The sequence below is a fragment of the Eucyclogobius newberryi genome, unplaced genomic scaffold (genome assembly GCF_026437365.1).
Source record: "Eucyclogobius newberryi isolate DKJ021-1_F unplaced genomic scaffold, fEucNew1.0.hap1 SCAF_15, whole genome shotgun sequence".
Classification (NCBI taxonomy): domain Eukaryota; kingdom Metazoa; phylum Chordata; class Actinopteri; order Gobiiformes; family Gobiidae; genus Eucyclogobius; species Eucyclogobius newberryi.
Window position 1 is genome coordinate 30,829,956 of NW_027315779.1, and position 24,002 is coordinate 30,853,957.

At 42.1% G+C, this 24,002-nt stretch overlaps 1 protein-coding gene across 5 annotated transcripts in view; it reads left to right on the forward strand.

The window, feature by feature from the left end:
• Nucleotides 1-3,456: 3,456 nt before the first annotated feature.
• The window catches only part of clip2 (CAP-GLY domain containing linker protein 2), an 85,780-nt gene continuing 65,234 nt past the window's right edge, over nt 3,457-24,002 (forward strand). For 4 of the 5 annotated variants that reach the window (XM_072446964.1, XM_072446967.1, XM_072446966.1 and 1 more), the window contains exons 1-4: nt 3,595-3,779; nt 5,318-5,504; nt 8,197-8,678; nt 20,513-20,637. In XM_072446964.1, the coding sequence (XP_072303065.1) occupies nt 5,384-5,504; nt 8,197-8,678; nt 20,513-20,637 (728 nt within the window). In that variant the 5' untranslated portion in view covers nt 3,595-3,779; nt 5,318-5,383. Of the gene's footprint in view, nt 3,572-3,594; nt 3,780-5,317; nt 5,505-8,196; nt 8,679-20,512; nt 20,638-24,002 lie in introns of those variants that run through there. The other variant, XM_072446965.1, reaches the window with a different exon arrangement.

A 24,002-nucleotide genomic window follows, 5' to 3' on the forward strand; every position in this document is an offset into this window, starting at 1 on the left:
GTGGGTGGGGCATCCCGACGGAATAGGGAGTGACGAGCGCGTAAGCCAGGGGTGTCCAAACTTTTTTCACCAAGGGCCACATTTTGAAACTTAAACGGGGCAGAGTGCCACAAACAACTTGACAATGTCAAATTTGTTGAATGACAAAGTGAATCATTCGAAATTTTGTATTTGATGTCATTGCGATGATCCTCCACGCCTTTAAATAGATAGTAGAACATTAATATTAACTTGGTATAACATCAATATGCCTGAATTTTCCCAAATTTCACAGTAAAAAGTACTACTTTTTGTTGTTTGGGCCAACATAGCTGGAAGCCGGAGGGCCAACAAAAATTGGTCTGAGGGCCACATTTGGCCCCCGGGCCCTAGTTTGGACATGCCTGGCGTAAGCGCTCGTAATGATGATTCCACCCCATGGCGGCATGGGGAAGGCTTAGAGCTTTCAAACGATGTATAATTTGTTGTTATAGTGGAAACGGCTATATTGTTTTTGCTAAAAATATTATTCTTATTATTTATTTATTTTTTCTTGTTCTTCTGCTTTTCGAGCTCTAATTTGACCCCCTGAACATGTGCAGTGGAGCCGCAAATAAACTGTCACAGATGGGAAAAACGCTAAATCCTTGAAATTTTCACATTTACGCTTCACACTTTAACAAACTCCTCCTAGGGCAATATCCCAATCAAGCTCATATTTGGGGAAAATCATCTACAAACGCGGGGCATCAAAAGTTATCCAGCCGCTGCTCCTGAGGGACAAGCTGGAGACGGCTGGTGTGGAGTATGACCTGGCAGAGTGGATCCTGGACTACCTCACGGACCGACCCCAGTTTGTGAGAGCCCGGGACTGTGTGTCTGACACTCGGACCTGCAGTGTGGGGGCGCCCCAGGGCACTGTCCTCGCGCCCTTTCTCTTCACCCTTTACACTGCAGACTTCAGACACGACACGGACAGCTGTGTCCTGCAGAAGTTCTCTGATGACTCTGCCATCATCGGACTCATCACGGACGACGATGATGCGGAGTACAGGGGACTGGCGCAGGACTTTGTGGACTGGTGTCAGCGGAACCACCTCCTCATCAACGCGGGGAAGACCAAGGAGATGGTGGTGGATTTCCGCAGACGCCACCCCACTGCCCCCTCACCAGTGAACATCCAGGGACGGGACATTGAGAGAGTGGACTCATACAAGTACCTGGGTGTTCATCTGAACCACAAACTGGACTGGACTCATAGCACAGACGCACTGTGCAGGAAGAGCCAGAGTCGGCTCTACCTCCTGAGGAGACTCAGGTCTTTTGGAGTGACAGGGCCACTCCTGAAGACCTTCTATGACTCTGTGGTGGCATCAGCCCTCCTGTACGGTGTGGCCTGCTGGAGCAGCAGCATCACAGAGAGGGAGAGGAAGAGACTGGACAAAGTCATCAAGAAGTCCAGCTCCGTCCTGGGCTGCGCTCTGGACTCGGTGCAGGAGGTGGGGGACAGAAGGGTCCTGGCTAGATTCACATCTATGCTGGACCATGAGTGTCACGCCCTGCAGGACACTCTGTCCGCTCTGGAGAGCAGCTTCAGTGAGAGACTGATCCACCCTCGCTGTGGGAGGGAGAGGTTTCGTAGGTCTTTCCTTCCTGCTGCTGTCAGACTTTATAACAAACACTGTTAGTCCTGAACACTCGAAATACTGACCTAACCATGTGCAATTCCGTCATATGTGTAATTACTGTTGTGATCATGTGCAATTACTGTGAAATTCATGTGCAATCTATGTGCTGTCGTGACACATATTCATGTGCAATTACTGCCGTGATCACATGCAATGGTATTTATGTATTTATTTATTTGTCTATGGGAGTTTTTGTTTATAGGAGATCTTCTACTGAAAGTGTTTTTCAGACTTCCTATAAGTGATCTGTTCTTTTCTTCTGTATCTGCCTCTGTATCTTCCTGCGTTGCACCAATGAAATTTCCCCATGTGGGACTAGGATTATCTTATCTTATCTTATCTTATTTCTCTCGGCTGGCCTGGGAACGCGTCGGGATCCCCCCGGAGGAGTTGGAGGAAGTGTCTGGGGAGGAAGACGTCTGGGAGTCCTTGCTTAGACTGCTGCCCCCGCGACCCGGCCCCGGATAAAGCTGAAGAAAATGGATGGATGGATGGACATATACATGTACAATAAACACATTCGCAGGTGGAAAGCCGGGAGGGGGGTCCCCCATAATTAAAAATATACCATTTTAAAAAGAATGTGGCGCTTCTGCGGTGCGTTACTACCGCGGCGCTCTGTGCTACTTTGCGACAGTTCCGCCGTAACCTGAGAGCCCAAATTCATCTGAAAAACTCCTCTGTCAAAGCAGGACCGTGTGATGCTTGAAATAACAGCTTCATCGATGATTTGGTGTAAATGTAACATGCACGACCATGTGCTAGGAAGTCCGCTCGACAACGAGGAACTTTATGCACCGTGGCACAGGAGGAAAGCGTGTTTCCGGGCATCGTCGTTGATTGAAAGATCTGCGTCCTACTTTAGACCTGGTTTATTCCTGCTTTAGACCTGCTTTAGACCTGCTTTAGACCTAGTTTAGACCTGTTTTAAACCTGTTTTAGTACTGCATTAGACCTGTTTAAAACCTGCTTTAGACCTGTTTTAGACCTGCTTTAGACCTGTTTTAGACCTGCTTTAGTCCCGTTTTAGTCCTGCTTTAGACCTGTCTTAGTCCTTTAGACCTGGTTTAGTTCTGTTTTAGTCCTGCTTTAGACCTGCTTTAGACCTGTTTTAGTCCTGCTTTAGACCTGTTTAAGACCTGCTTTTGACTTGTTTAAGACCTGCTTTAGACCTGTTTTAAGACCTGTTTTAGTCCTGTTTTAGTCCTGTTTTAAACCTGTTTTAGACCTTGTTTAGTACTGCTTTAATCCTGCTTCAGACCTGCCTTAGACTTGCTTTAGTCCTTTTAATATTTTAATCCTTTTATATATATATATTATATTTATGTATTTTTATATTTATATCTATATTTGTATATATATTTATATATATATATATATATATATATATATATATATTAAAACAAATATATATACAAATATAGATATAAATAAATATAATATATATATATATATATTTATATATATTCATGTATTTTTATCAAATCAAATCAAATCAATTTATTTTTGTAAGGCCCAAAATCACAACAACAGTTGCCTCTGAGGGCCACATACATTTATATATATATATATATATATATATATACACACACATTTTATATTTTTTAAATATATATTTTTTAATATAATTTCACTGCATGTACATGCAGCATCAATTTTATTCATGGTTTGGTTTTGTACCGGGCCATTGAAACATCAGAACAGTGTGTTGTGTTGCGGAGTCCTGATCGACCCGGCCCAAAAGTGCTCCTGCCCAAAAGTGCTGCAAACTCCCCGTGCTCCAGATGACCAACCCAGGGCTTGCTAAAGGTCTAGTGACGTCCCTGGCGCACAACTCGACAGCTCTGGACCTGCGCTGTGAGGAATGGAGCTCTCTGCTCAGCTACGCGGACAGGCATAATGTAGTGTAAGTGAGAGGGGAGGAGGGAGTGTTTGGGAAAGGCCCAGGCCGGTCTTTAAACCGCATGCGTGCTAGCACTACGTGGTCCTTCCTGTGCTGTGTGTTCGCTCCCTTTGTTCAACACTAACCCGACTCATCCACAGCCGAGGGAGGAGAAAGCTAGCGGCTTTAGCATGTTCATGTTCTGATGAATCACGTTTCATAATAGCAAGGTAAATTCAATGTTTGTATTTTGTCTAGAATTATGCGCTTCAAATGCTCTGCCTTTAACTTTTCGCGCATCCCCAGTGTTCAGCAGGATTCTCCGCATCAGCTCTGCACATGCCACTGCCCAACCGTTGTTGCACTATCCACATCGTTATCCTTTTCAGTTTTAGCAAATAATCCATATTTGTATCTCTGGGTGTGGCATCCGCCTGTAGCCCATTTCGAATTGGAAGAGAAAGAAAAAGAAATACGCGTCAGATTTCTGTGTAAAGCGCATGAACAACCAAAGACGACAGGTTTTAGCAAAATAACAATACCGTGACCGGAATATGCAACTTTCTGTGCCGGAGTGAAGGGCAGACTGGATGTGTCTGCAGCATGACGCTGTCGCATTTCAACGTTAGAATATATTGGTGTGTGTTTTTAGATATTATGGAGGAACATCTAACCTAAAATGTGGTTTGGATTGGCTTTATGATATTTTAATACTTTGTATTTGGCTAAGATATTTCTTTGAAGTAGGCTAACGTTGTTTCTTATCTTGTAACATGCTATCTGGTCTTGTTAGCTTCTGCTTGAAGGGCTAAGGCACATTGTAGTAGTAGAGGTGGGTAATATATTGCAATTTGGATAACATCATGAATGTTGTTTTACAGAGGCAACATTTATAAATCGAAGTAAAAGAAAAATATGTTAAATGTTCAATTAAAAGTATATTTCTGAATCTTTTATAACACATTTTTACAGGCATTTTACTTTTGTCTGATAACTACACTCAATAATACATAATATTGTCTGACTTTGAGCTAAAGGATTTGGGAAGAATATCTAATTGTCATTTTCTGACAATAGTGATTAGATTTGCAATTCATGTTTTATAAATAAGATTATTTTCAAAGACACACACTTTTTAGCGGTTAGCGCTAGTTTCACATCAATAAGGTACTGGGATTGATTCTCGCGTGGCCTGGCGCCTTTCTGTGTGGAGTTTGCATGTTCTCCCCATTTATGTGTAGGTTTCCTCCAGTTTTCCCTACCACTAAAAATATGTATTTTTTTTTTTAAAATAAAGTACTGCCGACAACGCAAAATAGCATTAAATGAAATATAAAAAGCGGTATCAAGTCAAAAGATAAGAGTGCGTGAAGCAATTTTTCGCCAAAGTCCTGCGGGAGTCTGTGACGGAGCGGGTCTGTCCCTGTGCGCGGTCCCGCAGAGAACATGTGAAGATGCGTGCGCCCGTTTCCCTGTCTGCTGCGCGCCGTGCATATACACATTTCAAACCCGTTTTGCCAAATTTTCTCCAGTGCGTTTTGCCGTTTCTAAGGGTGCACACTTAAGTGTCAGTTCTACCAATGCAAAACACGCAAAATCTACTGTTACATTCCACTGCGCCTCCTCACTCTCCTCCCTCTGGTGCATTGAGAGTGAATGCGGTACAATTGAGGAAAATTATCCTATGTATTTCATGTATGTTCATTAACATGCACTGTCCCAACCAAATACACATTTAAATTTATGACCATTCATTCTCGCCCTGCAGGTGGACATGGACTGCTTCTGTCACAACATTTTAATCTAGTGCTTTCTTCAATTACCCTTCACCCTTATGACGATGAATACGATCAAATCCAGTGGTCTTAGAATGCCTGGCCGAGGGCCCAAACATTCCAACCAATTGGGAAGGTGTGCGACAGGGGGATCATCCAGTCCTGTTGTCCTAAAAGAAAGTAAGTGTTTCCTCTTTTTTTGGTTATTTGTGGTAACTGAAAAAGTTAGGATATTTACTGTCAGTAATAATGTGATTGTCACGGGTATGGTGAGGACCCAAAAGCAGCACAGGCAGATGGAATATAACTTGGTAACGACTTTCATTTACAACAGTAGATTTTAACAGTTTATATAAAGTCCTGAGATCTTTTAACTGGCAGGCTGGTCCAGTGGAAAGTGGTTTAGCAACAGAGCCGAGCAGGCGTCTAACCAAGAGGGAACAGGAGAAAATCATGGTCGAAAACAGAAGGCTGAGGTAATATCCAGGGCAGAGACGAGACAGGCAGGTCAGGGACAGGCGAGGTCGACAACAGGGAATAGGTCCGGGGAAAAACGCTGGAAAGTCAGGCATGACACGAGAACAATCTGGCACTGTCTCCAGCACCCCCCTCTCAGGAACGGACAGGGAATACAGGCGTCCTCTAGGTGGTGTGGCGCCAGGCTGGAGGTTGATGTTGCAGTCCAATGGCCGATGTGGGGGAAGTGAGATTGCCTTGACCTTACATAAAGGGACCAGGACCCCCAGCACATCGGTAGAAGAACTAGTCCCGGCAGAAGGTTGCTTACTTGAGGCAGAGCTGGTGACAAGGTCTGCCTCAAGCAAGCCTGAGGTGGTCAGGACTCCACCCCAGGATCGCCCCTTTAGTTCAATCAAGGTGTGGATTGTGACATTGGAGCCAAGGAAATCCCAGGAGGAGGGGGTGACGAGGAGAGTGCAGGACGTGAAACTGGATGGTTTCATAATGGTTCCTGGAAATTATCATCCGTATGGGTGCTGTCAGGTGAGTCACAGTTCCCAGAAGTTAGCCATCCTGAGCATTGGTGGGGACAGGAGCTGGCAGAGGAATCTGACGGACACCCAGCTGCAGGGCTAAGTTATAATCCATAATGTTGGCATCAGAACCAGAGTCAATGAGGGTGGCGAGGGTCTGGGACCCTCCAGGCAGTAGCAGGCGGACCTGGCAAAGGGATCGTGGGCTGGGGAAGGAGCTAGATGTATGACTCACCAGGAACCCCATCCTCCCTGGTGAGCCAGACCTTTTAGCGGACATCCGGAAATAAAGTGTCCCACTTGGCCACAATACAGGCAGAGGTTCCCCTTGCGGCACCTTATCCTCTCTTAAGGGGTTAGACTGGTCCGACCAATCTGCATGGGTTTGGGTTCCCCTGACGACCAACTACCAGAAGGCACAGATACCCCGCTGGTGACTGAGCGTGCTGGCATCGTCCCGCAAGCCCCTGATGTTTCTCCAACCATCTCGCTTGAATGCGGGAAGCCAGCTCGATGATGCCGTCGAGCGTGGTGGGGAGTTCATAAAAAATTATTTCATCCTTAATGTAGTCGGCGAGCCCCCACAGAAATGCGTCAGCCTGGTTCCACTCACTGGAGCTAGCCTGGGTGCGGAAATAGCTGGAGTAATCGACCACTGAACAAGACCTTTGGTTCAGACCCAGAAGCCATCCAGAAGCGTCCGGACCTCGGGAAGCTTGTCCGAATACTTTGCGGAGCTCGGCGGCGAAGACTTGGAAGGAGAAGCTCGCTGGAGTGCGACGCAAGACGAGGCAGGTAGGTCAGGGACAGGCAAGGTCGGCAACAGGGAATAAGTCCGTGGAAAACCGCTGGAAAGTCAGGCATAACACGAGAACAATCTGGCACCGGCCAGACAGGAGCAGGCTTAAATGCAGCCAGAGCTGTCACAGGTGTGGAGAGTTGGTCTGATGAGTAGGCGTGACTGACTGGCAGAGTGGAAAGACACCAGCAGATGAGCAGACTGTGACAGTCATATTTGAGTGACTGCAGAATTTTCACTCTCATTGGAGTATTGAATATCTTCCACTGTTTCCCACACAATTACTCCCACACCATTACCCCCACACATTTGTCCCCAGCAGTTGCCTCCGAGGGCGACAGTGAAAAACACATTAAACAATATTCATAGGGACTTGGCAGTGTCCCAGCATCCCGTGTCCTCAGACAAATGTCCTAAGCTCCACTGTCCCTAGACCCTCCTTCTTGGCCAGGAAAAACTGGAGGAGTTCCACAGTGAAGGAGAGATCCGACTCCCTCAGACGGACGTAATTGTAACAGAACTGTATTGATTATAAAATACTTTAAAGAAGCAATTAACATTAAACATAACAACAAATTCACACAATCTAGTTTGAACCTTTTTTGTAAAAAAAAACCAAAAACCTAGGGACCATCTTTGAATCTTTGGGGACCCAAATTTGGGTTCCGACCCCAAGTTTGGGAACATATGTTCTAAAGGTTTGTACCTTTTTCTATTCAATTGTGATTTTAAAGTTTAAAAGTGTCAGATACTTTAGAGACCTATCACAAAATAACAGAAAACAATTAAATAATAATATTTTTCAAGTCCTCTGTGTGGCCGTTTACTGTGCACCAAATTGCAACTGCACTCGGAGTGAAACCTTCTTTACGCCAACCTATGACAGTGTGAAAATTATATTAATAAATGTTATGTTTAACAGATGATTACTTCAGTAGTACTTTCATCAAATATGTTATACTTCCTTTTGAGTAATGGGTAATGATGATTTTAGATTTTCACTATGGTTTTGAGAGATCAAACTTTGTCCACAACTGTTCAGTGCCTGATTTTTGTTTGTAACAGAAACTGTATTTTTTAGGTTCTCCACTGAAGCCCATCACATCGACTAAATTCACGGAGGAAGGAGATGATGTTTTGGGGGATTACATAGTTGGGGAGTCTGTCTGGGTCAATGGAGTCAAAGCTGGCACCATTGCATATCTTGGGGAGACCCAATTTGCTCCTGGACAGTGGGCAGGAGTTATTCTTAGTGACCCTGTTGGCAAAAATGATGGCTCTGTGGGTGGTGTGCGGTACTTCGAGTGCCAGGCTCTCCAGGGCATCTTTACTCGGCCATCTAAGCTGACCCGACAGCCTGCGGCAGAGGATTCAGAAGGCCACCACAGCGACTTGAGTGCCACCAACAATGCCCCATCAACTCAGCGAGTGGTGGTGCCTCTCAGAGAGGGGCTCCTCAACAGTGCAATGAAGACGGGCAATGAGTCTGGCTCCAATATGTCTGACAGCGGCTCAGCGAAGAGAGGCGGGGAGAAGGATCTTCGAGTTGGAGATCGTGTTTTGGTATATTATTATTATTATTATTATTATTATAATATTTATTTATTTTTTGGGGGAATATAAACAAACACATAACAAGACAACAAGTCCCATTTAGTCCAAAATCTGTCAGATATTCTCAAATTAAGACTAAATGTAATATTTCCATTTGTCTGTCTGTCACTATGTCAGTCCAGTCCCTATCGTTTGTGAGGTTTGTGTTTTTGTGATGGCCTTTTTTAAAAGTTCTTTCCAAAAGTATTCATTTATTGTGAGTTTTCAGGCCCAGGTACAATGTTATAAAACCGAGAGGGATGGCAACGTCAAAAAAAAGTCTGCAGTTCATTTCAATCCAACATTTTTGAGCAACAGGACCGTCCCAAACACACGATAGTGGTGAGCGTCCTGGCACCCACAGTTTCTCCAGCAGTTATCATTTCTTTGTGAGTAATGGTTACTTTGGAGGGAGTGCTTTTGGAAAAATGTACACCCTGTTAAACATTTAATTTTGTGTTTTTTTAGAATCAGAATCGGAAACAATATAATTGCCATTGTCAATGAACAATTCACAACATAAAACGGTGTAAAATAACAATAATAATTAAAGCCGCAAGCGGCAATGATCGGCCCTCGCCACGCCGCAAGAGGAGGGGGCGCTAACGCGCCCCAATGGTCCTTTTATTACGCCTACTGCTGAATCTGACCATTTTACCATCAAAAAGCAATTTTATTTTGAATTCTTGGCAAAATGTGCGGCTTTGCCGCACAGAGACTGTGACTTTTTGAATAAAAATGTGGATAACTTTTGATGGTCCACCCCTGAAGATGAGTCTCACCAAATTTCAGGTTAATAGGGGTAACGCCCTGGGAGGAGTTTGTGAAAGTATAAAGTGTAAACATGTTCTGGCGATTTCCCCATTGGAATAACGTGGGAGGTTTTGGTCATCGCTACGGCAAAGCCATAACAATTATGACATGGGTCTTTGACTTTTTTGATGGGGATGCTAAAATTGAGTTGTGTGTCAAATTTCATATAATTTGGCAAAACTAGACATTTAACCTCCATATAAAATCTGTAGGGGGCGCTGTGGCGCCAAATTAATTTATTTCACTTCAAGTAGGTTTAGGGCAAAGAGTTTAACAACTGATTCTAATTTGACGCAATTCGGACTTTATCTGGGCAAACGGCAGAAATGTTGAATTTGGGAGATTTCTGAAATTCTAGCTAAAGTTTGCGGCTTCGCCGCTCAGAGACTGTGACAGGTATCAATGTAATTTGAATAACTTTTGATGTCCCACTCCTCAGTACCATTTTCACAAAATTTCAGCTTTTTAGAGCCAACGCCCTGAGAGGAGTTCGTAAAAGTACGACATTTGGAAAAACTCCCGAGTCATGCTTAGCCATTTTTGAACCAATATGGCCGACATTTAGTTGGGCGGACGGTGTTGCCGTAATACTATTTTTTACTTCTCTTGTCACCATCTATCTCTGCGCCAAATTTCATGATTCTACGATCAGATCTTTTTTGGGTCATTTCCTATCTCTCAATGCATTTTTGGTACTTTGGGGGCGCTGACGCGCCAATCTTTTTTATTTTAGAAAAGGGAAATCCCCAGAATATAGAGAGGCACGATTTTTAGAGGTGTGCAAATTTTTGTGACTTTTCGTCAATGTTCACTGGGTGAAAAATAGGGGGGTTGGTCCCAAGAAGAAGAAGAATATTCCGATGCGAAAACAATGTTTCCCATTTTTCAAAAATCATAAACTATACATTTTCGGAAAGCGCTCGCGCTTTCCTACCTCATGGTGTGGGTCCCTGGTCACTGACGGGTACTTTCGTTAATTTTGAGTGGGCTCCGCCCACTTTGTGTTTTTGGCCCTCTATACAGTAATAATGTTAAATTTTTGCATTACATGCTTATATGCACGGAACATGCAAGAGATGTGGAACGTATTCGTGAGCTACTTAGCGCAAATGAGTGCTTCGCGGTCGTCATCCCAATGTAAAGTGCTTGTTTAGTGCGCACCTTTGCACGGGCTTCGCCCGTTTACAACGGTAATGTTCCATTTTCCTACTACTAATTAGTATGCACGGGGCGTGCATGAGTGGAGGAGTGCGTTAGTGAGTGTTTGGAAGTGGGCGAGCGCTTCGCGCTCGATTTCGTGCGCACTACGTGCGCACTTTCGCAGCCGTGCTTCGCACGGCCTTACGAGACTAATAGGCCTCTCGCCAGCTTGTGGTGCTCGGGCCTAATAATAACAATGATAACAATAACAACAATAATTAAAGCCGCAAGCGGCATCCAACGGCCCTCGCGGGCCGCCGGCCTTCCGACTCTGCGCTTTTGACTTGATAAAGATGGCGCCCTTATTGTGTGTTGAATAAAAAAAGAACTTGACAGACGGCGACACATTGGACATGGCCAATCCAGTGCAAATGAACACAAGTGTCAGTCAAATTTGCTGCGCCGCCGCACAGAGACCGTAGCACTTGGAATAAAAATATGGATAACTTTTGATGCCGCTTGTGTAGATGATTTTTCCCAAAGTAAAGCTTGATCGAGCTATTGCCCACGGAGGAGTTTGTTAAAGTGTGAAGCGTAAATGTGAACATTTCAAGGATTTGGCGTTTTTCCCATTTGTGACAGTATATTTGCAGCTCCACGGCACAGAGACCGTACCACTTAAAATCAAAATATGGATAACTTTTGATGCCCCGTTTGTTTAGATGATTTTCCCCAAATATGAGCTTGATCGGGCAATCGGCCTAGGAGGAGTTCGTTAAAGTGTGAAGCGTAAAAATGTGGTGATTTTAGAGATTTCGCTGTTTTCCCATTTCTGACATATATTTGCGGGTCCGCCACACAGAGACCGTAGCACTTAGAATCAAAATATGGGTAAGTTTTGATGCCCCGCTTGTGTAGATGATATTCTCCAAATATGAACTTGATCGGACAATCGCCCTAGGAGGAGTTTGTTAAAGTGTGAAGCGTAAAAATGTGGTGATTTGAGCGATTCTACGATTTTCCCATAAGGATAACATGGGATGTTTCTGTCATCGCTACGGTTACGCCGTACAAAATATGACTTTGGCTCTCATACTTTTATGATCAGGATGGCAAATTAGAATTTTGTTCAAAATGTCATGTCATTTGGAAAAACTCTATTGTTTATAGGCCACTCTGAAGGCCAAATAGTCAGAATTCTGGGAAACGTTTGCGGCTCCGTCGCACAAAGACCGTAAAAGTTATCCTTAAAATTTGGATAACTTTAGATACACCACTTGTCTAGAGGACGTACACCGATTTTGAGGTTGGTGGGCAAAACGCACTTGGAGGACTTTGTTAAAGTGTAAAACATAAAAATGTGGTAATTTGAGAGATTTTGTGGTTTTCCCATAGGGATAACATGGGAGGTTTCTGTCATCGCTACGACTACGGCGTAAAAATTTAGGCATTTTTGTGATTGGCTTTTGTGATCGGGACGGCAAAATAGAATTTTGGGTAAAGTTTAGACAATTTTGGTAAAACTAATTTTTGACCTTCAATGTTAATTTAAAGGTCACTCTGTAGGGGGCGCTATCACTGCCATTTCAATTTTGTCAGCCTAAACTGGTCCAAACTAGAAAGTTTAACAACTGATTCAAATTTGGTCCTAATCGGACTGGTTTTGATCAAATGGGAGCAATTTTTAGACCTGCAATATTCCAAAATAAGTTGTCCAACTTTGCGGCTGCGCCGCACACAGACCGTAAAAGGTATCTCAAAAAATTGAATAACTTTAGATGCCCCACTTGTCCAGAGGACGTACGCCGATTTTGAAGTCGGTGGGCAAAACGCCCTAGGAGGAGTTCGTCAAAGTTTGACGTAAACAAAATGGCTAACTCAGCTTGTTTTCATTTTCAAAGGAAGATGGCGGCCATAGGGTAAGTTTGGGGGCGTGGCCACAATGATTTTTTTTGTTTATCCTCACGAGAGGAATGCGTGTCCCGAATTTCGTAGCTTTACGCCAAAGTTGACCTCGGGGCGTCTCCCATAGGCGCAATGTATTTTGACTTTTGTCGGTGGCGCTGTCGCGCCATTTTTTAACGGAAAAAAAAATGGCCCAGAAAAAATAAAATTTTTCGCCGATTCTGAATTTTGGGCAAAGTTTGGTGAGTTTTTGAGCATGTTCAGGGGGTCAAATTAGAGATCAAAGCGCTGAAGAAGAACAAGAAAAATAATAATAATAATATTTTTAGCAAAAACAATATAGCCGTTTTTACTATAACAACAAATGATACATCGTTTGAAAGCTCTAAGCCTTCCCGATGCCGCCATGGGGTGGAATCATCATTACGAGCGCTTACGCGCTCGTCACTCCCTATTCCGTCGGGATGCCCCGCCCACTCCCCATAGACTTCCATTGATTTGAGCAGATACAAGCATGGCCCATGCCTGCGGCATGGATTCTCGCATACGGGACGATGCCAGGAGGGTTTTTGGAGGAATGCAGCGCTTCGCGCTGCTGTTGTCAACAATTAGTGAATGGGCTACGCCCATTCACTAATTGTTGACTATTTCTGTCATAGCAGGAGTAAGTATGCATGATCCATGCCTTCGGCATGGGCTAGTTCACTGTACTTGCCAGGGGCGACGGGGTACCAAACATGCGGGCTGCGCCCGCATGTTTGGTCAGACAGTTGCAACGCTGCCTTCGGCAGCGTTGCGGGAGCAATAGGCCCTCCCCCTGCTGGGGCTCGGGCCTAATAACAATGATTATTATTATTATATAATAATTATTATTAGGCCCGAGCGCCACAAGCTGGCGAGAGGCCTATTAGTCTCGTAAGGCCGTGCGAAGCGCGGCTGCGAAACACTTACTAACGCACTCCTTCACTCACGCACGCCCCGTGCATACTAATTAGTAGTAGGAAAATGGAACATTACCGTTGCAAACGGGCGAAGCCCGTGCAAAAGTGCGCACTAAACGAGCACTTTACATTGGGATGATCATCCCCATATAAAGCACTCATTTGCGCTAAGTAGCTCACGAATACGTTCCCCATATCTTGCATGTTCCGTGCATATTAGCATGTAATGCAAAAATTAAACATTGTTACTGTATAGAGGGCCAAAAACACAAAATGGGCGGAGCCCACTCAAAATTAACGAAAGTACCCATCAGTGACCAGGGACCCACACCATGAGGTAGGAAAGCGCGAGTGCTTTCTGAAAATGTATAGTTTATGATATTTGAAAAATGGGAAACATTGTTTTGGCATCGGAATATTATTAGGCCCGAGCGCCACAAGCTGGCGAGAGGCCTATCAATCTCGTAAGGCCGTGCGAAGCACGGCTGCGAAAGTGCGCACGTAGTGCGCACGAAATCGAGCGCGAAGCGCTCGCCCACTTCCAAACACTCACTAATGCACTCCTTCACTCACGCACGCCCCGTGCATACTAATTAGTAGTAGAAAAATGGAACATTACCGTTGTAAACGGGCGAAGCCCGTGCAAAAGTGCGCACTAAACGAGCACTTTACATTGGGATGACGATATAGTTTATGATATTTGAAAAATGGGAAACATTGTTTTCGCATCGGAATATTATTCTTTCTTCTTTCTTTCTTTCTTCACGGGACCAACCCCACTATTTTTCACCCAGTGAACATTGACGAAAAGTCACAAAAATTTGCACACCTCTAAAAATCGTGCCTCTCTACATTCTGGCTATTTCCCTTTTCTAAAATAAAAAAATTGGCGCGTCAGCGCCCCCAAATGTACCAAAAATGCATTGAGAGATAGGAAATGACCCAAAAAAAATCTGATCGTAGAATCATGAAATTTGGCGCAGAGGTAGATGGTGACAAGAGAAGTAAAAAATATTATTACGGCAACGCCGTCCACCCAACCAAATGTCGGCCATATTGGTTCAAAAATGGCTAAGCAGGACTCGGGAGTTTTTCCAAACGTCTTACTTTTACGAACTCCTCCCAGGGCGTTGACTCTAAAAAGCTGAAACTTGGTGAAAATGCTACTGAGGAGTGGGACATCAAAAGTTATTCAAATTACATTGATACCTGTAACGGTCTCTGTGCGGCGAAGCCGCAAACTGTAGCTAGAATTTCAGAAATCTCCCAAATTTAACATTTCTGCCGTTTGCGCAGATAAAGTCCGAATTGCGTCAAATTAGAATCAGTTGTTAAACTCTTTGCCCTAAACCTACTTGAAGTGAAATAAATTAATTTGGCGCCACAGTGCCCCCTACAGATTTTATATGGAGGTTAAATGTTTAGTTTTGCGAAATTATATGAAATTTGACACACAACTCAATTTTAGATAAGTTGGCCAGCGCTATAAAATTATTCAACATGGCGCTTTTGAAAACAACGGTCGGTTAGTTGGCGAAATGTAAGAGAAATAAAAGAATTAGGCGTCATTATGACAAAATGCTGATTTTTTTTTCTTCAGTCGGCTAGTTTAATACCGGGTTGGCAAATGTTTTTTTTGCTCGCCTTTGTGTAAGAAACATTTCTTAAATCTAAGGTTGTTCTGAACGCACCAAAAAGGAGGAGGGGAGGGCTTATCTCAATGAGATGCAAATGTGCACAATTGTCCTACCTTGTGAGCCAGGTGAGGAATCTTTGAGCCCCGTTTTCTTCAAAAAAGGATTTCAGAGGTGTATACATTCAAATTACCACAACTTATTCAAATATGATCAGATGTATATTAGTGAGGCATCATTGGATAGCTTTGAATCTACACTTTCAGAATCTGCAAATAACTCAAAATGTCTCCGGGGAGACTTGTTCCTGGTTTTAAGACGGCTCGTCACATTTGGTTGGGCTTCAATCTACTATCCAAATTCCATGATTCTACGGCCAGGTTTTAATTTTGGCCATGTCGTATTTTGCAATCATTTTTGTACATTGGGGGATGCTGATGCGCCAAATTTTTTAATTTAATAAAACGGAGATGGCCGTAATGTAGAGAGCCACAATCTTTAGGTGTGTGAATTTTCCTGACATTTTGTCAATGTTCCCAGGGTGAAAAATAAGGGATTTAGTCCCGAGAAGAAGAAAGAAGAATATTCCAATGCAAAAACGAAGAATATTATAAACTACATTTTCGGAAAGCGTACACACTTTCCTATGGTGTGGGTCCCTTGTCACGTTCAGGCACATTTGCACTTTCACAGCTGTGCTTCACACAGCCTTACCGAAGTAATGGGCCTCTCACCAGCTTGTGGCACTCGGGCCTGATAATAATTGAACACAGATGTGAACGCAGGATAAAAGCCGCAGTGAAGAGCACACCTATAATCCTGCTGCCTGTCTTGCCTATATCACCCCTCCCCCACAAACCGTGCCAATTTTATTCTACTTCATTCTACAACACGGTTTGAGCATGGTTTTGAAATATTTATGTCCCCAATGACTTTTATGTTCAGTGTGATGTGGAGAATAACTGTGCCAAATTTCAACTGTTAATGACAAATCAAGTCATTCCATGCAAAATGCCTGTAAACCAAAACACATGTTGGCTTTTTTGATCAGAATGACAAGAAAGATGTCTGTGTCAAAGTTTTATAAGTCAAAGTTTTTTTTTTTTAAACTTAATTCAAACGTTCAAGGGGAGCCTCTGTAAATTATAGCTATATATATTGTTTATCCTTGTGTTCAGCTCAATTCGTGCTGGAAAATAGGACATTGCATACGGAGATACACAAGTTTTAATGCTTAAAAAAATGGCAACTTTGTTAATGAGCTTGCTACACATTTGGAATTGTTTGGAATTAAGGGTTGGGGTCACAATATTTTTTTTTATTTGTCCTGACATGAGTTATAATTTTACCAAGTTAAATTTTACTATGATTAAAATGGCCACCCATTGCCGTAACATATTTGCGTTTTTCCTGCCCCCGAGTACAATTTTAAGAAGTCCCTCTCTGGGACGATTCTCTTCTTTCGGCACAGGCCTAATTAAAGCTGCGAACGACTGGGGGCTACGAGCCACCGCAAAGAGCACATATCTAATCCCCCCGTCTACATCAACCCTCCCTAACCCTCCAACTTGTGTAGAGCCTCTACTTATAGTCAGAGTGTCTAAGATATTCTTTCCCAGCTGCATGCACCTTCTCCAGGCAATTAGGAAGTCAGTGATCCACTTGCAGGTGGAGTCAGGCAGCTTGTCCTGGAGCAGAGCAGGGAGGATGGTGTTGAACGCTGCGGTGAAGTCTACAAACAGGATCCGGGCATAGGTTCACAGGGAGTCCAGATGCTGCAGGATGAAGTGGAGGGCCTGGTGGATGCTGTCGTCTACAGACTTGTTGGCGAACTGCTGGGGGTCCAGCAGGAAGGAAGTGTAGGACTTGAGGTGGGGAGAGACCAGGTGCAGAAATGACTTCATGTCAGATGAAGATTAGTTCATCTAGAGAAGAGAGCATTCCTCCTGGCAGTTGATGACCATCTGGATCTACAGGTCAGCATCAGCAGTGTCTGAAACAATACAACTCCAAGAGTGGAGTGGAAGAGGGAGATGTGAACAGCAATGATCAAATTACAGGTGAACTAAAATGTTAAATATTGTTGATAGGAAAAGTAAAAGGATAGTGCTCAAGCTGCCATACACCCATTACTGTTGCTCCTAGGGCAGGGGTGGATCCGGCCCGCCAAGCTTGACCAAGTAAAAAAGTTTTGTTTTTTTTTCCCTTTTTTGCCCTTAGGCATCTGTCTGCACTTGTATCCTTGATAAATATGACATGAAATGAATTAAATAATAGATTCAATAGCCTATATTTGACAGAAAAGTGATATTTAATTTTTGGGATTTTCTTTTTCACACCAATGATCGCGGGCCGGCCCTCCGCTACTTGCCTGGATTCGAATATGGCCCTCGGAGGAAAATAATTGCCCACCCCTGTCCTAGGGCATACTCTCCGTTTTTTTTTTTGCTTCTAACTGGCCTGACCATAAGCTATTTCAAAGTGGAACATTTTAAGCCTGGTCTTGGAGGCTGAGATTGTGTCGGCCTCCTGCGCGCCGGCACGCATTTTTCATATCTCAAATATTCTCTTACATCATCACTTTTATTTCCGTGGTCAATACCAGCAAGCCATACGTAATTTTAAAGGTTATTTTCTCAACAAAACAAATATCTCATTGATTTACATTGAATAATATGCCCCAAGAAGCAATTACCCATAGTTTGTGAGAAAGTCTCAACTTTTACAAACGTATGTCCTACCTGTTAGCTGTTTATGATGGACGAAACGGCTTTAATTCTGTACATCCTTGTACTCAGTCTGTCCGTAAGGAACCATTGAACAACAATATCCACTTGTATTTTTCCTGAAGTTATCCGATTTTGAGATATTGTCAAGTAAACAAAGTTTTCTTCGTTGACAATGGTCACGATTAAAGCTCGTCCGGCGCATTTCTCCGTCCATAACAAATGACCTATTTGACTTATAAGATGTTGTTTGGTATCGATCTTTTCTTCAGACTGTTACCTACAGAATGAGACCATCCACCATTTTTTTCTGTCGACGGTTTTGTTTTCTAGAGCCTCCGGAAGGAAAAAAATGTGCCGCTTTCGACGCACATGGTTTGTTGTTGACATCAAGATAGCGCTGCATGCTAGCGACATAGCCGACTTTGATTGACATGTTATTCTAGCCAATAAAAATAGATTTCAAATGGGGGGCGGGACTTAGAACTTATTCACACAGAATAGTCCCTGTTCTCGTGCTGTAAAGAGGAGGAGAGGAGGGGACTAGATTTTACGCTTCACGTTTTCTGATTTTATTAGCCTTTTGGACGTGCATGTTGTTATATGTATTGTTATATCAATACAAAAATATTTTTTTAATACAATTTAATAAAAATATTATATATATATATATATATATATATATATATATATATATATATATATATATATATATATATATATATATATATATATATATATATATATATATATATATATATATATATATATTTTTCACCTTTTATATGGGAAATTGATGGGTGAACTCATATTTACACATTTTCACATACATTGTTTTTAGCAGTTATAATGGGTATTAGTGGCCTACAAAACATCAAAATGTATGTTTTATGATCATAGAGGAGCTAAAATTGTAATAAAACAGTTAGGCACAAATTTGGATCACTTGTTCCGAATATACTTTTTGATACATAAAGGTCAAAATCACCAAAATGCCTGTTCCCAGAGATCTGAAACTTTACACAGTTGTTGTCAACAAGATAAACATCATGTACAGTGAACAGCATAAGCACACAATGAAGTATGTCATGCTCAGGACCATTACAAATTGACAATATTCAGGTGAGACTAAAAAAAGGATGTTTTGTTTATGTTTGGGCTTCTGTAGTGTGAGTTCTGAAGCCCTGACAGTGTTCATGTGCACATCTGCAGAAACTAGAAGGCCTTAGAATTCTAATGATGATAAACACTTGCATGTGGGCTGTAATATCCTCTTTTAATATGCAATGCCATTTGGGTATGTCCAACCATTGTGCATAGGGCAAAAATAGGTGGGTGGTAACAGGGAAATATTAGGTTGGTTATCAATATGCCTGAATTTTTCCCAATTTCACAGTAAAAATAACTAGTTTTTGTTGTTTGGGACAATATAGCAGGAAGCTGGAAGGCCAACAAAAATTGATCCGAGGGCCGCATTTGGCCCCCCGGGCCCTAGTTTGGACATGCCTGACTTAGGGGAACAGAACTTTTATCGATATTTACAATTAAGGATTTATTATAACCAAGAAATTAAACAAGAAACAACCACTGTAATCCTCTGACTGAAATATTTATTAAGACTTATAACATTATAGACCTTTCAAGGCGAACATAATACAATTATATAATAATAATAATAATAATAATATATGAATATTATGTTTATACATAATTTTTTATTTTTTTACACACGGAGAATGGGATACTATTTACAAAATCCCATATTTGGAAAGAATTCTGTTGGGGAAATTGTGTTACATTTTTTCATTAACCATGTCAAAATGCACATTATTCACAAAGAAATTGCCAGTAGGCTCAACATTACTATGTTTTTTGGGACAGTCCTGTTTCCCAGATATATTGGACTGAGGGCAATAAAGCCCACTAGAATGTTTTAACATAACCATCTTGATTGAATTCAGAACTATGTACTTGGCCTTAAACTCCTACTATGGGCACACTCATCTCTAGAGTATTCTCCTAGCGGCAGCGAAAAAAGCCCTCACAAATAGAATGGATGACAAAAATTGCACCGACAATCAAGGGCAGGGCTGACATAATAGATATTAGCAAAATGGAAAGAATTACATTCGGACTTGATTTGACTATTTATTTTGTTTTTTATGTTCCTTAATTTCTTTTTTTTTTTCATTGGATATCTCTTGTTTTCTCTTTGGTCTTGTTTTGTTTCATTGTATCGTATTTGTTTTTATATACTTTTATATCTGAAAAATATATAACCAGGTCTACATTCATTTTTACTATACAAAGCTGAGGGAATCAGCGTACCTAATATTTCTATGTCCACTCTATGCTCACCTGCTGTTTGTTTTTTATCTGATGTACTTATCACCTGTTCACAGGAATCACAGTTTTACAAACACATACTACAATACAATTAAGATTTAACCTTTTAAATTCTCCATTACCTACTATAAAGTATGTTTTACTAAAAAACAAAAATTAAACAAAAATTTAATTTAATAGCAAAAACAATATTGATCTCCAACTTTTTTTCTGGTAAATCTTGTATATACAATAAATTATCCTCTCGGTATTGTATTTTGTATTGTATATATACAGACTTTTGTTTCTGTTTGTCTCAGGTAGGAGGTTCTAAAATGGGAGTAATCAGATATATGGGCGAGACGGACTTTGCCAAAGGAGATTGGTGTGGAGTGGAGCTGGATGAGCCTTTAGGAAAGAATGATGGAGCTGTGGCAGGAACCAGGTAAGCAGAGCAAGCCTGTTGTCTGTTGTTCCAGGAGTTAAAAGTTGTGGACCCGCCCTCTTCAAGCTTTGAAGTTTGATCATTAAATAAAAAATGCACATGTACTTTTCTACACTGGGTACACATGTCCTTTGTTTACCTGTTTTACATGTTTTAACTACTTCCTCAAGCCTTCCTCAAAAGCATCACATGATGGCGCTGTGGCATGTCTTGTAAGCTATTTACGTGCTTTGTCAGATTACCTTTGAAGGATAAGAAGAGTTTGCTTGCAAATAGACATAGGACTGTATTTTGCCCCAAATCTTAGCACAAACAAGCGCCTTGACCATGGGGCGGTTCTAAGTCAGGCTCCTGTTACCTTCGCGTTGTTAACGCTAGTGTAAAGAGGCTGTACTTGGAGTGGGATGGTGCATGTACATATATGGTGATAGTGTTATCAATGACTGATGACCTTGGCATTCAAAAGCAGCACCTGTGTGGGAGATGTTTGCAGTCATGGCCTCATATCCAGAAAAAGGAGAGAACTGAGCAGAGGAGATGCGAAACAGAAGTGAAACAGCAAGAAAGAACATTCATTCATGTACGATTCATTCAATGGAAACATTTTAGTTTTTTCTTTGATGAATTACAATAAAACGGTTTGATTTTCCTTTTTTAAAATTTAGTTTAATGCCTTTAGATACATTTCCACTCTTCAATTTTGCAGATCCATTGGCATCAATCAACTTAGCAGTATCAAAAATAGAATATAAAAATATTTTACACAACACACAATACATCATATTAGCAGCATTAAACACCAGCCCATATTTAACAACTGTAGAATACAAAATACTATTACAAAATATAAGCTCCAATGAATGAATCCAGCAATTAAACAATATTACTTTGACTTCAATTTTTTTTTTTGTCAATTCAATACTTTGACTTAGTATTTACTTAGATGTATTAATATGTATATTGCACATTAACCCACTGAAATAAATGCTAACTAAATCACACCACAACATAATACAGTTATTTCATTCATATTGTAGCGACCCTAATGTTAAGCATTATCTGGTTAAATGTTGCGTGCACCAACTCTGTTCAAGAAATAAAATGACAACTTGTGAGCACCAAACCAACATGCATTACTAACCTGAGCGAGAAGTTACAATATTTACACCCAAACCAAAGCACAACCCACTCGTTTAACAAGCGGTCTTAAACTAACACACGGACCGGCACAAGCGGCGACGCACGCGGCGGCTTAAAACTGTTCAAATAAAGCCAGCGATCTTACCGGCTGCCGCTTCAATGTTCGGTCTCTCGCGTCTTTAAACTAATTTCGCCGGCTTCAACTTATGCCGCGGGGAAGACGCGAACATCGCTAATGGGTCCGGGTGCGCCATTGACCGCAATGTCAGTGTTTACGTCTTTTCCAGCGCGAATTTTGCGATCCATGGAAGGTAAGATGGTCTAGATCCTAGAACGATGGTAGTGTGAGTGCTAGATTTTTTATGACTCCAGAACCGAATCACCGGGGTTAAGTTATTTTTGGACCTAAACCAAAACGTTTTTACAAGTCTGGATCCGGTCCTGCGTACCGGTACGCATCCCTAATGCAGAGATGAACCACCCAGTCCCGGTGCCAGGCCTTTGAGGATTGAGACTTCGACGATGGTTGTCACTCAGTGCGGAGAAACCAGTCATTTCATCTAAAGATTAAATAAAGAAACCATGCTCCAGTTGTATTTGAGATCACATTAAAATCAAATAGTTTCATTGTCATTTTTCTTGTGAATCAAAATGAAAATAATAAAAAACATAACCAGAATAACCATATATGCAGATTCCAGATTTGCTCTTATGATACAATGTCCAATTTGTATCATGGATCCAGGAAAAACTTATTTTCTGATGATAACGGTCTCATGCTGCTCAAAAAACAGTGAAATCCACAATAAAAAGCTAGTGTTAAACTTCTCAGGTTTGTGTATGTCCCGACAGGAAGGTACATCATGAATACTGGGAATGCAAAAAAATTTTTGTTTATATATATATATATTTTTTTTTTTTTTTATTAGAGATAAGATGAGGAGCTCGGCCACACGGGGGGAGCTCGAAGTAGAGCCACTGCTCCTCCACGTCGAGAGGAGCCAGCTGAGGTGGCTCGGGCAGCTGGCTCGGGCATCTGTTCCGGGCATCTGTTCCGGATGCCTCCTTGGCGCCTCCCTGGGGAGGTGTTCCAGGCATGTCCCACCGGGAAGAGGCCCCGGGGAAGACCCACCGGGGAAGACCCAGGACACGCTGGAGAGACTATGTCTCTCGGCTGGCCTGGGAACACCTCGGGATCCCCCCGGAGGAGTTAGAGGAAGTGTCTGGGGAGAGGGGAAGTCTGGGAGTCCCTGATTAGACTGCTGCCCCCGCAACCCGGCCCCGGATAAAGCAGTCGAAAATGGATGGATGGATATATTTTTATAATCTATTATTTACTATAGTCAAGGAATTTGGCATAATTAAAAGATAAATCTAAATCTAAAACGTAATATAAAAAAAAAAAAAAAAAAAAATGGACTAATTGCACTAAAATAATTTCAGTCATAATCTCCAAGCAATAGTTTAGTTTATTATTTGTTTATTTATCAGGAACATAAAACATAAAACATTGATCTACAGGAAATATGCTTGTGCCAGGTTGCTACATTTCACCTGCAGTTCCTGGACAGGTTTGTCAAAAATGGCATTCATGCCATTAAAATACAATAAATGTACGCTACACATTTCAAGTATATTAATACAGACACTTCAGTCATTCATTTAGGAAAACCCGTCACATTCCAAAACTGTATCTCACACACATCCATACAATATTTACATATTTACATGTACATGTTTGATATTAAAACATTTAAACCAAGACCAAACAAACCATATCCACCAGAAAAAACATGGATAAACTATAAAGCAGGTCTAAAGCAGGACTAAAACAGGACTAAAACAGGACTGAAGCAGGTCTAAACCAGGTCTAAACAGGACCAAAGCGGGACCAAAGCAGGCTACAGGCTATTGCAAAAAACGTGTAAAAAAAGCTGCATTCCCTCTTGCGTTTTAGTCCGGGGCTGCCCCGGATCAGTTTGCAGTTATATGACTGGTTTGCAACACAATTTTATTTCGTTACATGAACCAGAATGCAGAGAGCATATGGACCATGGCCGGTGGCGGCAGACAAACGGGTGCCTCGAAAGCTCAACCAAAAGAAAAACACACTTCCGGGCTACCCGCAATGCCCCCCTCTCTCTTAAAGTGCCAGCCAGCCAGCCAGGCTGGTAACATGAGTGTCCGTTAGGTGGTGGAGTGTAATTGCCGAATCGGCCCCAGTC